Source organism: Gordionus sp. m RMFG-2023, chromosome 4 (genome assembly GCF_954871325.1).
Source record: "Gordionus sp. m RMFG-2023 chromosome 4, tfGorSpeb1-WG-v2, whole genome shotgun sequence".
Taxonomy (NCBI): domain Eukaryota; kingdom Metazoa; phylum Nematomorpha; class Gordioida; order Chordodea; family Parachordodidae; genus Gordionus; species Gordionus sp. m RMFG-2023.
In genome coordinates this window covers 29,893,622-29,908,326 of record NC_088778.1, presented here as the reverse complement: position 1 = coordinate 29,908,326, position 14,705 = coordinate 29,893,622, and the positions used below count along the sequence as shown (strand labels likewise).

At 29.8% G+C, this 14,705-nt stretch overlaps 1 protein-coding gene across 1 annotated transcript; it reads left to right on the top strand.

The window, feature by feature from the left end:
• Positions 1-8,923: 8,923 nt before the first annotated feature.
• LOC135928811 (serpin B11-like) lies at positions 8,924-11,128 on the top strand. Its single transcript, XM_065465275.1, has 3 exons — positions 8,924-9,354; positions 10,137-10,301; positions 10,870-11,128. The coding sequence occupies exons 1-3, from the start codon at positions 8,924-8,926 to the stop codon at positions 11,126-11,128; spliced, it is 855 nt and encodes a 284-aa protein (XP_065321347.1).
• Positions 11,129-14,705: the final 3,577 nt, after the last annotated feature.

The window sequence follows — 14,705 nt, the reverse complement described above, 5'->3', positions numbered from 1 at the left end:
GCAAATTTCATTTTATTAAGAGGATAAAAATAAAAACATTTATTTCGGTATTTGTTTTTGCTACTTCAATATTTTATTATAAATATTTTTCATTTGTCACAATCATTTTATAATGCTCTGGCAATTTTTAATCATTTCAAATTGTTGTTTATAAACCTTTATTTTTGGTATTTTTAATAAGATTTTTATCAATTTATTTGCTAAACATTTCTGCAATGTCGTATGAAATTTAGGAATCAATCCATGGTATTAAAAATCTCTCATTTTTTTAAAAATCATTTACTGATATACGCGAGATTTACCTATATACCAACCCTATGAATTTCATAACAATTCCGATACAAATATTTATGCTAAACCGTCGGATTTAACTCAATAAAAGTAACGAGTTGCATTAAATTGTTCTGTAAAAATGTAAAAAATAATCAACATATATAATTCGCGGCGAAGTTATACAAAATTTTATATAACTCGCCGCGACGCGGGTTACCAAAATTCCCAAAACGTTATATATTATATTTATGAAAATATAAAAAGATTGCAACCATCTTTTTTTCTTCCCTTTACATCGATAGATTAATTATACAAATTGAAAGATAAACATCTTACTAATGTGTGATAGAAATAACTAGAGTTGACTCCGCATTCGGCTTTTCAAAGGTTACTACTTTTTTTTAAAGAGGGTATCTAAGGTTTAGTTTACTTAAGTCTCATTTATAAATGCGTTATGTTCAAGCGTTGCATAATTTAACTCTATCGAAATTACAGCTGATTCTTCGATAATTATAGAAAAATACCGCTCAACTCCAAATTATATCATAGCGTTATCATCAAACGCTCTATATTTCTAAATTATACATGATGTCGGAAAACACTTTATTTGATAAGATTTATCATCAGCCATTTTTTTCTAATTGGATTATGTGTAGAAGTTATCGATTTCAAAACTTTATAAATTAAGTGACGAAAGTGGAATTTATTTATACCACTTTTCTATATCAATTAAAAATAAATATGATTGATTTTCTCTATAAGATTTATTATACTATTTTCTAATTTTTCAATTTACTTTCCATCAATATATTAAGCTTTTAAAAAATTTAAGTTTTTTGCAACATGATTTAGATATATATATATACCTTGGGGGCATACTTAAACAATATATTTATTAAAGTGACAAATAATTCTAAAAAGAGGAAAACAAACATCTAATTATAAGAAATTGATGTACATCTATGTACATGAGTAATATAAACAAATCAGTTTTTTGTATATTAGTTCTAAAAAAAAAGATATATAATTTTATAAACATTTTTTATTTTGATTTAAAGCCATTAAAATACTAAAATGAAAATAAAGCCTGAATGTTGTCATAGTCATACAGATCATGATTCCAACCTTTCACTTCTAGTCAGTGCTGACAATCAATTTTCGATCGATGTTTTGAAGACTTTACTATTATCAGACATAAAGGGCGAGGAAAAAAATATAATAATTTCGCCGTTCAATGCTTCTCAGGTCCTTTCAATGCTTCTATTAGGATCTAAAGCCAAAACTTTCACTCAGTTAGCGCACACTTTGCATTACGATAAAATTTTGAAGGACACCTCTCAGCTGACTCCCAAAAATCAGGAAACGCTTCACGAAACCATCAAAGAAATGAGTAACGCCTTAACCAAATTGTCGTCCAAACATGTCACCCTAGATATTGGGAATGGGTTATATCCCGATAATCTGTTCCCACTTGATTCTCATTATGTGAAAATCATCAAAGAACTGTACAAGGCCAAAATTCAGAACTTAAATTTTATGGAGGATCCAATGAACGCGGAGAGGATTATAAACGAAGACGTTGCGCACGCTACTAATGGTAGGATAACAAATTTATTGCCATCTAATAGCTTGGATGAGTCTACCCGTTTAGTCCTAACCAGTGCAATTTATTTTAAAGGTGACTGGAAGGACAAATTTGATCCTAGGTTTTATTTATCCAATATATGTATTATATTGTTATATTCAATAATTAAATATATATATTTCTTTGAGATTCGATCGATAATATCATTTAACGTACATATGCTGCTAATATTTTCAGTTATTTTTTCTATATTTTTTTTAATGTGATGCTTTAACTATTCAAAATAACGATATCTTAAAGAATAGGTTCGGGCCAATGTCAAAAATATTTTAAAAAATACCCAAGGCATATGGGTGGAGAAAAAAAAATTGAAATCCTGGCTCTAAAATTTTACGATTTCTCATAAATTTATTAAACTCAAATTATTATAGAATAAAAATAATAATTAATAATTATTTTTTAAAAAAAGTTTGACGCAAAAAATACCTTTTACGAGTGACGACGGCCAAACGCAAGAAATACCCATGATGCAAGGCGTCAAAAAGGCACCTTACGGTGTAATCAATATTTCCGAACCTGATAGTATTCCATACGAAGTGGAGGTATTGAGGTTAGCTTACGTAGATGAGAACTTGGCCATGTTGTTCATATTACCCCCGCAAAACTGCTTGGACCAATTTATCAAAGATTTAACCCCAGAAAAGTTGAACCGGCTTGTAAAAGAATTGCGCTTGGAACAACAAATCAGGGTGACTATTCCCGTATTTAGGGTCAGTTATGAGGCAGCGCTCAAAGAAACCTTGCAAGCCCTGGGATCGGTGGACGTATTTGGGTATTTTTTATTAATTTTTTTTATTTATAATACATTATTCAATTATAAAAATTATTTTATATTTAATTAACGATTTAAAATTTGAATAACCTTTTTTCACAGAGAAAATGCGGATCTCTCAGGTATTACGAATGTTTCAGGTGTGGAGCAAAAACTTTACTTGAACCAGGTGTATCATAGGGCGTTTATAGAAGTCAACGAGGAAGGAAGCGAGGCGGCAGCCGCTACAGGAGCTGTAGTTGGTGTCCGATCGATACAAATACCTTTACAATTTTTGGCTAACAGACCTTTCCTATATATTTTAATTAATATGGATAACGGCAGCATACTTTTCATAGGCACATATATCATACCTGGGTAAGGTTAGGGAGGAGAAAGAAGAAGAAAAAAAAACACTTATTATATACCTTTTTGTTTTAATGACGTTAACCCATAAATAGTAAAATTGTAAATTATATATAAATTTATATAGCATTTAAATTTTTTTTATATACAGAAAACTAACCCCACAGTATTATTTTTTCAACATATGGACATTTAAAATTAAAAAACGTAAACAATAAATGAAATCAAAATTTTTAATTATGATAAATCTGTCCAAGAATTTCAAATTACAAGTCACAGAGGAAAAACTTAATTTAAAGGAAGTTAAGGGTTCAAAAGTTATGTTTTGTGATGAAGATTAGAGGCCATCGTGCCCTGGTCCGTAATAAAAAAATTTTACTAAGGAAATAGAGATGAATTAAGATACAAATTTTTTTATAATTTCTAAGCTTGAATTAGAATCTACGATCGGAGAAAAAAAAAGTAAGTGTATCTAATATTTTATCCGACTGATTCCTGGGTTGAGAAAAAAATAAATAAGTAAAAATATATTGATTTCGCATTTTTTATAGGGGAAGGGGGGGTTTAACCCCAACTACAGACTACAAGTGAGAGATGTGGTAAACATTCAGTCTGAAAGGCTTAAAAGAAGACGGGTGGCTTATTAGTAGGAATAGAGAGTCCTTCCTGTTCTCAAATGAACTCATCTGTTCAAGCATTCAGAATTATATTTATGATTTTAGAATGTTTTAATAAAATGAAATTCTACCTTTTTTTTGTATCGTAGGAACGATAATACCAGGTCTCATAATTTTAACTATTTTAATATTACTAAAGAGGATCCCGAACCCTTTAAAACTTTTTAATTTTATTTTATGCTAAAAATTTTCATTTTATTCTTAATGTTTTATTATCATTTTTTAAAATAATATTGTATTTTAAAGTTTGTATTTATCATTAGTGTTGCAAAGAAACGTGGATGAAAGTAACGTCGTTACCAATGCCGTTACCTATTTGAGGAAAAGGAATTCTATTCGTTACTTATTTAAAATATAACCGAGTAACGTGTTTTTTTGAGTGACGGTAACGCAAAACGCAAAACGTTATTCGTTAAAATATAATAAAATGAAAATTTATAAATAATATTTAGTATTTTAATTTAAGTAACGAGTAGTTCCTTCATAAGTAACGAATAACTGTAAAGCGTTTCTATTTTTTTAATGTAACGAGTAACACATTTCTTTTTTGAAGTAACTTTACAGCATTAATCATTCTAATATATAAAAATGATTTAAATTTTAGTAAAGAAAGACAAAATTGGTGCTTGTTATTTTGAAATTTTATAGGTCTTGACTTCCTGTATGATCTAAACGGAATCATGGGTTTCCACAAAACAAACCCAAATTTTTTTTTTGAAAGGTTCAATTTATAAATGCGCAAATGTTTATGGCCGAATTTTCTAAAAATTAATAGGATAGGTTATATTCTACACATGTTGGAATACATTTTCTAATTAAATCAGATATTTTTAAAAATCGCTCTCGGTAAATGAGTTCCAAATTCCCTTTTCAATGACGACATATATAATCACAAGCATGCATATAGATGAGGATGAGGAGAAATATTGTTGGTTGTTGAGATTCAAACTTTATATATTGCCTATACCAAATGAATTTTTTTACTCTTTACGGCAAATAAAAAGGATTAATTTACTCTAAAAAAAATCACTATTAAAATTAGAATTTTGTATTCAAGTTCTTAAAACTCTAATTCTTGTGGCAATATAATTTTTTTTAAAAAAAAATAAATTTGGTTATACACTTACACCTCTTTTTGAAAAAAATAATATTTGAACACGAATAATTTATCAAATATTTCATTTGTATTATTCGAATAATTTAAATTATCCGTATTCATTGCTATTTGGTTTCGTCTTTGATTATGCCCACCAGTTGCTTAGGTGGTTAATCAATTATTTAACATTTAAAAATAAATAAATAAAATAAATAAAGTTTGACGCAAAAAATACCCTTTACGAGTGATGACGGCCACGCGCACCAAATACTCATGATGCAAGGACAGCAAAATTGCCTTTTCCGAACATGACCGTGTCGAATACGAAGTGAAGGTATTGAGGTTAGATTACGTAGACGAAAGATTGACCATGTATTTCGTGTTACCCCCACAAAACGGTTTGAGCCAATTTATCAAAGACTTAACTCCGGAAAGGCTGAACCGACTAGTTACAGATTTGCGTTTGGAAAAAGAGATCTGGGTGGCTATTCCCGTATTCAAGATCGAGTACGAGACAAAACTCAAAGATACCATACAGGCATTAGGATCGGTTGTCATATTTGGGTATTTTTTTTTATTGTCAGCTGATATCCATTTTCTTTTTTAAAAAAAATTATCTTAAAAAGAGCATCTTAAAGGCCAAATAATGGATCAATCTCAATTATATTTTAACATTTTTATTGTGGATACATATAATAAGAATGTGGCATATTGAAGAGAAAGAATTCGTTTATATATAAAAAAAAGCATTTTGCAATATAGTACTCAGTCGATGTTATATGACTTATAAATATTTTTTTTTTCAAGTTAGTGATTAAAATTTAAATAATATGTACCTTTTAACAGAAACAACGCAGATCTCTTCGGTATTACAAGTGCTTCGAAAGGAGATATGGAGCAAAAATTGTATTTGAGCCAGGTTTACCATAAAGCATTTATAGAGGTCAACGAAGAAGGAAGCGAAGCGGCAGCCGCTACTGGAGCCCTGATCGCTCTACGAGCGATGCTAATACCTAAAGAGTTTACTGCTAGCAGACCTTTCCTGTATTTTATAATGGATATGGTTAATGGCTGCATACTTTTTATCGGAACATTCGTCATACCTAGATCGGATTAGGAGAGAGATAAAAAACAGATACTTTTGTATTTTATTTATTTAGGTATATATATATATAACCTTCATTACAATTGTATATTATATTATAATATTATGACCATTTCTTATGATGATAAAATATATAATATTTCATGATTTAAAACCGTAACATAATGATTCAAGGCTGTTAGAAACACATGATGGATAGCTTAGATTAAGGAAACCTTTATTAAATTAAAATAAAGAATTACATTGCGATTCTATATAATTTCCACTATATATATAATAATTGCATCGGGCCTATTTTTTAAAGGCCGGCCCTGCCAGAACCTCAAATTCCCAATTTATTTAAATATAGAAATCATTTTTATAAATACTCAAAATATAAGATATATGTTGTATGGCGTCAAGTTTCTATAAATAAAATCGATTTTTATTTTACACAAAAAATTCAACATAAAATTGATAAATTTAGATATATTTAAAAAATTTCCGAATTTTTTTAAAAAAAAATTGGTAATACCACAGTCGCAAAGAATCAGGTTTGTTCAAAAGACCTCACATGGATAACTTACAATTTCTAGCCTATTATAGCGTTGATTTAGCGAGGCCCATATGATATTATGACATTGATGCAAGGGTAGATCACTAAAGTTCTATGGAAATTTTTTATACGAAGTTAATTTAGCATTTTGTACCAGCTCTGGCCCTTCCTTCAGCCTGGTTAGAAAAACCTATATGGCCAAGAAGATGAAGGGGAGGCTTATCAAGAAGTTATATAAATGTTCGCAAAAAAATAATACCCATATGCTCACTTATATTAAAATAAAATATCTGTTAAAAAAACCGCTAATTTAGAGAGCGACATAAGTCATGTTATTACGGCTAACTCAATATTTTAGCCCGAAAAATATTGTCTAAGCTTCAAGATTTCGCTAATAGATTTTCAAACCTTTGTATCAATTATGAGCAAAATCTTTAGGGCTTGCAATATTATTTTTCTGAATAAAACAATAAGTTAGCCGTTCTTAAAAATCGGCTCAAATCGAGCCGTTTAACAACACTAGACATGACATTTTTATTTTGGCGGATGGATACACAAACCAAATATAGAGTGGTTGAGTTCTCATCTCACCCTCGAACAATAGATGTGATAAGGAACACTTTTCCTGCTACGATTTCTCTACTTAGAACAATTGTCAAATAATTATAAAGCAAATTTAATTTTTATTAAGGGGATAAAAATAAAAACATTTTTTTCGGTATTCGTTTTTGCTACTTCAATGTTTTATTATAAATATATTTCATTTGACTCTGGCTATTTTTAATCATTACAAATTATTGTTTATAAACATTTTTTGGGGTATTTTTAATAAGATTTTTATCAATTTATTTGCTAAACATTTCTGCAATGTTGTATGGAGTTTATGAATCAATCCATGGTATTAAAAATCTTTCAATTTTTTTCAAATCATTTACTGATATACGCGAGATTTACCTATATATCAACTCTATGAATTTCATAACAATTCCGATACAAATATTTATGCTAAACCGTCGGATGTAACTCAATAAAAGTAACGTGTTGCATTAAGTTGCTCTGTAAAAATGAAAAATAATCAACATCTATAATTCGCGGCGAAGTTATGCAAAATTTTATATTAATCGTCGCGACGCGTAAGGGGGTTACCAAAATTCCCAAAACGTTATATATTATACTTATGAAAATATAAAAAGATTGCCACCCTTTTTTTTCTTCTCTTTTATTTTCATCGATAGATATATTATTATACAAATTGAAAGATAAACATCTTACTAATGTATGATAGAATCATAACTAGAGTTGACTACAAAGCTTTTCAAATGTTACTACCTTTTTTAAAAGTCTTAAGTCTCATTTATAGTAAACGCGTTATGTTCAAGCGTTGCGTTATTTAACGCTATAAAAATCATAGCTGATTCATCATATTGTCGATTTTTTTTTCTCTTTAGATTTCACCTTTTCTGGTGCTCCTTCACTTATCTACTGGTATCAATATCGATGGATCTCCCACCGGAGTATCTATCAAGTCTATTGTAACTTGGTAGACATTGAGCTTGAACGGCCCAGAGGTCACCATCATCCCATCATCCTAGCGCTGGCCAAGAAATCGTTATCATCTGACCCACGTTTCAGCTGGCCATCTTTTTTGGTTTATTGGACAAGTATCCTAGCACCCAACTGTCCAAGCCTGTCGGTGACCGGGGTAGCATTTCTCAGCTCAGAAATTTATCATATCATATGTCTAAAGCCATACACCATCGAAGAAAAACCCGAAAACCTTTAGCTCCTTACAAGGATTGAACCTGGGAACTTCGGTTTACAAGCCTTCATCACAAACCACTGCACCACCCCGGCTATCTTCATATTGTCGATAATTATAGAAAAATACCGCTCAACATATGTTCTCTAGCGTTATCATCATAACGCTCTATATTCATAGATTATACTTGATAGTTCTGAAAACACTTTATTTTACCATGTTTATCATCAGCCATTTTTTTTCCAATTAGATTATATGCAGATAGCAGGCAGATAGCAATGCTTAGAAGTTATAGATTTAAGTACTTTATAAATTATGTGACGAAAGTGAAATTTATCTATACCACTTTTCTATATATCAATTAAAAATAAATATGATTGATTTTCTCTATAAGATTTATTATATTATTTTATAATTTTTCAATTTACTTTCCATCAATAATTAAGCTTTTAAAAAATTAAAGCTTTTTGCAACATGATTTAGACATATATATATATACCTTTGAGGCATACTTAAACAATTTATTTACTAAAGATGCAAATAAATTCGAAAAAGAGAGAAATAAACATCTAATTATGAGAAATTGATGTAGACCTATGTACATGAGTAATATAAACAAATCAGTATTTTTGTATATTAGTTTTAAAAAAAAGATATGTATTTTATTTAAAAAAAATATATATTATTTTGAAATTTTAAGCCATTAAAATACGAAAATGAAAATAAAGCCTGAAAGTTGTCATAGTCATACAGCTCACGATTCCAACCTTTCACTTCAAGTCAGTGCTGACAATCAATTTTCGATCGATGTTTTGAAAACTTTACTATTATCAGATATAAAGGGCGAGGAAAAAAATTTAATACTTTCGCCGGTCATTGCTTCTCAGGTTCTTTCAATGCTTCTATTAGGATCTAAAGGCATAACTTTCACTCAGTTAGCGCATACTTTGCATTACGATAAAATTTTGAAGGACACCTCTCAGCTGACTCCCAAAAATCAGGAAACGCTTCACGAAACTATCAAAGAAATGAGTAACGCTTTAACCAAATTGTCGTCCAAGAATGTCACCCTAGATATTGGGAATGGATTATACCCCGATAATCTGTTCCCACTTGATTCTAATTATGTGAAAATCATCAAAGAACTGTACAAGGCCAAAATTCAGAACTTAAATTTTATGGAGGATCCAAGGAACGCGGAGAAGACTATAAACGAAGACGTTGCGCACGCTACTAAAGGTAGGATAACAAATTTTTTGCCACCTAATAGCTTGGATGAGTCTACCCGTTTAGTCCTAACCAGTGCAATTTATTTTAAAGGTGACTGGAAGGACAAATTTGATCCTAGGTTTTACCAATATATGTATTATATTGTTATATTCAATAATTAAATATATGTATTTCTTTGCGATTCGATCGATAATATCATTTAACATCCATATGCTGCTAATATTTTCAGTTATTTTTTCTATATTTTTTTTAATGTGACGCTATAACTATTCAAAATAACGATATCTTAAGAATTCGAGCCGGGCCATTATCAAAAATATTTAAAAAAATACCCAAGGCATACTCAGTTTCTATAAACAAATCCTTGAACGGGCTTGAAAATGTGTGGGGAAAAAAATTTGAAATCCTGGCTCTAAATATTTTATGATTTTCCTATAAATCTATTAAACTCAAATTATTATAGAATAAAAATAATGATTAATAATTGTTTTTTAAAAAAAGTTTGACGCAAAAAATACCCTTTACGAGTGACGACGGCCACACGCAAGAAATACCCATGATGCAAGGCGTCAAAGAGGCACCTTACGGTAAAATTAATATTTCCGAACCTGATAGTATTCCATTCGAAGTGGAGGTATTGAGGTTAGATTACGTAGATGAGAACTTGGCCATGTTGTTCATATTACCCCCGCAAAACAGCTTGGACCAATTTATCAAAAATTTAACCCAAGAAAAGTTGGATTGGCTTGTAAAAGAATTGCGCTTGGAACAACAAATCAGGGTGACTATTCCCGTATTTAAGGTCAGCTACGAGGCAGCGCTCAAAGAAACCTTGCAAGCCCTGGGATCGGTGGACGTATTTGGGTATTATTTATAAATTCTTTTTTATTTATAATACATTATTCATTTTTTTTTTTTAATTTTCAAAATTTTATTCATTTTGATAAATGAAACTGATAAGATCTTGATACAAAATTAATATTTAAAGAAATAAATTGTCGATTCTACATTTATAATTCAATTTAGAATCTATAAATTATTCATTAAGCGATTAAAATTATATAAAATATATTCTAATCATCATGTGAGATGAGGCTGCTGTAGCTGATGTAATTGGCCCTGTGAATTGCTATGGTGAGTCTTTGTCTTAAGAAGAAGCCTTCACGAGATTCATCTGTTAGTTTGCGGATTAGCGATCCAAGTTCCTTGAAGAAAGAAAGAGCACGATTCCCAAAGGTAGTCAAGGTAGTGGAAATGATGGGAATGAATAAGTGATCTTGGGATATCTCTGAATATTTTGCAATTTTTAGAAGCTCCTTGTTCTCCAGAATGTTAAGGGATTGATTGGAAGGAGTCAATGGATCAATAATAAAAATTTTATTTAATTTTTATTTACCGATTTAAAATTTGAATAACTAATCTTTTTTCACAGAGTAAATGCGGATCTCTCAGGTATTACGAATGCTTCAGGTGTGGGGCAAAACCTTTACTTGAACCAGATGTATCATAAGGCGTTTATAGAAGTCAACGAGGAAGGAAGCGAGGCGGCTGCCGCTTCAGGAGCTGTAGTTGGTGTCCGATCGATACAAATACCTTTACAATTTTTGGCTGACAGACCTTTCCTATATTTTATAATTAATATGGATAACGGCAGCATGCTTTTCGTAGGCACATTTATCATACCTGGGTAAGGATTAGGGAGGAGAAAGAAGAAGAAAAAAAATAATACTTATATACCTTTTTGTTTTAATGACCTTAACCCATAAATAGTAAAATTGTAAGTTATATTTAAATTTATATAGCATGTAAATTTTTTTATATATAGAAAACTAACCCCACAAAGTATTATTTTTTCAACATATGGACATTTAAATTTAAAAATGTAAACAATAAATGAAATAAAAAATTTTTTTTATGATAAATATGTCCAGGAATTTCAAATTGCAAGACACAAAGGAAACACTTAATTTAAAGGAAATTAAGGGTTCAAAATATATGTTTTGTGATGTAGATTAGAGACCATCGTGCCCCGGTCCTTAATAAAAATATTTTACTAAGGAAATAGAGATGAATTAAGATACAAATTTTTTTATAATTTATAAGCTTGAATTAGAATCTACGATCGGAGAAAAAAAATTAAGTGTATCTAATATTTTATCCGACTGATTCCAAGCTCCACTTTTTATTTAAATGTGGGTCGAGATAAAAATAAATAAGGGAAAATATATTAATTTCGCATTTTTAATAGGGGAAGGAGGGGGGGGGGTTTAACTCCAACTACAGACTACAGGTGAAAATGTGGTAAACTTTCGGTCTGAAAGAGTTAAAAGAAGACGGGTGGCTTATTAATAGGAATAAAGAGTCCTTCCTGTTCTCAAATGAACTCATCTGTTCAAGCATTCATTAGAATTATATTGATGATTTTAGAATGTTTTATTAAAATGAAATTCTACTTTTTTTTTGTATGGAAGGAACGATAATACCAGGTCTCATAATTTTAACTATTTTAATATTACTAAACAGGATCCCGAACCCTTTAAAACTTTTTAATTTTATTTTATGCAAAAAATTTTCATTTTATTACTAATGTTTTATTATCATTTTTTAAAATAATGTTATATTTTAAAGTTTATATTTATCATTAGTGTTGCAAAGAAATGTGGATGAAAGTAACGTCGTCACCAATGCCGTTACCTTAGTTGAGGAAAAGGAATTCTATTCGTTACTTATTTAATATATAACCGAGTAACCTGTTTTTTTTGAGTGACGGTAACGTAAAACGTTATTCGTTTATAATATAATAAAATGAATTATTATAAATAATATTTTAGTATTTTTATTTAAGTAACGAGTAACGCTTACAGCTACTAACGCGTTTCTTCATAAGTAACGAATAACTGTAAAGCGTTTCTATTTTTTTAATGTAACGAGTATCACATTTCTTTTTTGAAGTAACTTTACAGCACTAATCATTCTGATATTTAAAAATGATTTAAATTTTAGTAAAGAAAGACAAAATTGCTGCTTATGTTTTAAAATTTTATAGGTCCTTGACTTCCTCTATGATCTAAATTTAATCATGGGTTTCCACAAAACACACCCAAATTTTTTTTTTGATAGGTTCTCAATTTATAAATACTATGGCGTAATTATCTAAAAATTAATAGGATAGGTTATATTCTACACATGTTGGAATACATTTTCTAGTTAAATCAGATATTTTTAAAAATCGCTCTCGGTAAATGATTTCCAAATTCCCATTTCAATCACGACATATATAATCACAAGCATGCATATAGATGAGGATGAGGAGAAATATTGTTGGTTGTTGAGATTCAAACTTTATATATTGCCTATACCAAATGAGTTTTATTTGTCACTCTTTAGGGCAAATAAAAAGGGTTGATTTACTCTATTAAGTTAACTATTTAAATTAAATTTTGTATTCAAGTTCTTAAACTCTAATTCTTGTGGCAATATAATTTTTTTTTTTTAAAAAATAAATTTGGTTATATAGTTACACCTCTTTCTGAAAAATAATATTTGAATATATCTAGTGAAATTCATATGTAAATTTTTTTTTACCTTTGACATCTAACCTTAATATTTTAACTATTAAATTAAAATGATAAATAAAATAAACATGTAATTAAGAGATATATTATAAAGGTATCAATTTTTTATAAACTAAGTTTAAAAAAAAATTTTTTCATTTTTTGAGTTTAATTTTGAAAAACTTTCAAATAATTAAAATATTTTCAAATAATTAAAATATAAAAATGAAAATAAAACCTGAATGTGTTGGTCATCCAGCTCACGATTCTAACCTGTCTCATCTAGCGAGTGCTGACAATCAATTTACGATAGACGTCTTGAAGACTTTACTATTACATGACACAAAGGGTGAGAAAAAAAATGTAATAATTTCGCCGTTCAATGCTTCTCAGGCCCTTTCAATGCTTCTATTCGGATCCAAAGCTAAAACTTTCACTCAATTAGCGCAGACTTTGCATTACGATAAAATTTTGAAGGACATCACTTCGTTGACACCCAAAAATCGGGAAATGCTTCATATAACAATTAAAGAAATGAACGCGGCCTTAACCAAATTGTCCAAACACGTAACGCTTGATATTGGGAATGGTTTATATCCTGATAACATGTTTCCACTGGATTCACATTATTTGGAAGTCATTAAGGGAACGTACAAGGCCATAGTTCACAATTTGAACATTGCGAAAGATCCAAGACAAGCAGAAAAAGTTATAAATGAGGATGTGGCCCACGCTACAAAAGGTATGATAAAAAATTTATTGCCCCCGAATAGTTTGAATAGCACTACTCGTATGGTATTGACTAGCACGATTTATTTTAAAGGAGATTGGCACGAAAAATTTGATCATAGGTTATATATTAACAATATATATATATATATATATACATATACCTTATATCTATTTACATTTCTTAGCTACGAGTTGAAGGGAGGAACGCTTAATTATAAATTCAAATTATATAATTTTACTAACATTTAAAAAAAAAGCTTGACGCAAAAAATGCCCTTTATAAGTGACGACGGTCATACGCAAGAAATACCTATGATGCAAGGCTTTAAATCAGTCAACTATGCTAAAATCAATTTTTCGGACCACGTCGGACAGGAAGTGGAGGTATTGAGGTTAGATTATAAGGATGAAGAATTGGGCATGTTTTTCGTATTACCCCGGCAAAATGGTTTGAAACAATTTATCCAAGACTTGAATCCGGAAAGGTTGAATAAGCTAGTTAAGGATTTGCACTTGGAAAAAAAAATTTGGATATCTATTCCCTTATTCAAGATTGGCTACGAGACAGAACTCAAAGAAACTTTACAAGAACTAGGAACGCATGATATATTTGGGTATTTTATTATAAATAAATTAGTGATTATAATTTATATTATATAACAGTGACAACGCGGATCTTTCCGGTATTTCTGGTAATACTAAAGAAAAACTGACTTTGACCCAGATGTATCATAAAGCCTTCATAGAAGTTAATGAGGAAGGGAGCGAAGCCGGCGCCGCTACTGGTGGAGTGATCGGAGTTACATCGGTACAAGACCCCGTTCGGTTTATAGCTAACAAGCCTTTTCTATATTTTATAATGGATTTGGTTAATGGCTGCATACTTTTTATTGGCACATTCGCCTTACCAAAATCAGATTAGAAAGAAAAATTTACAATATTTTATTAATTTAAAACCTTGAATAGCTTATATTTAATAATC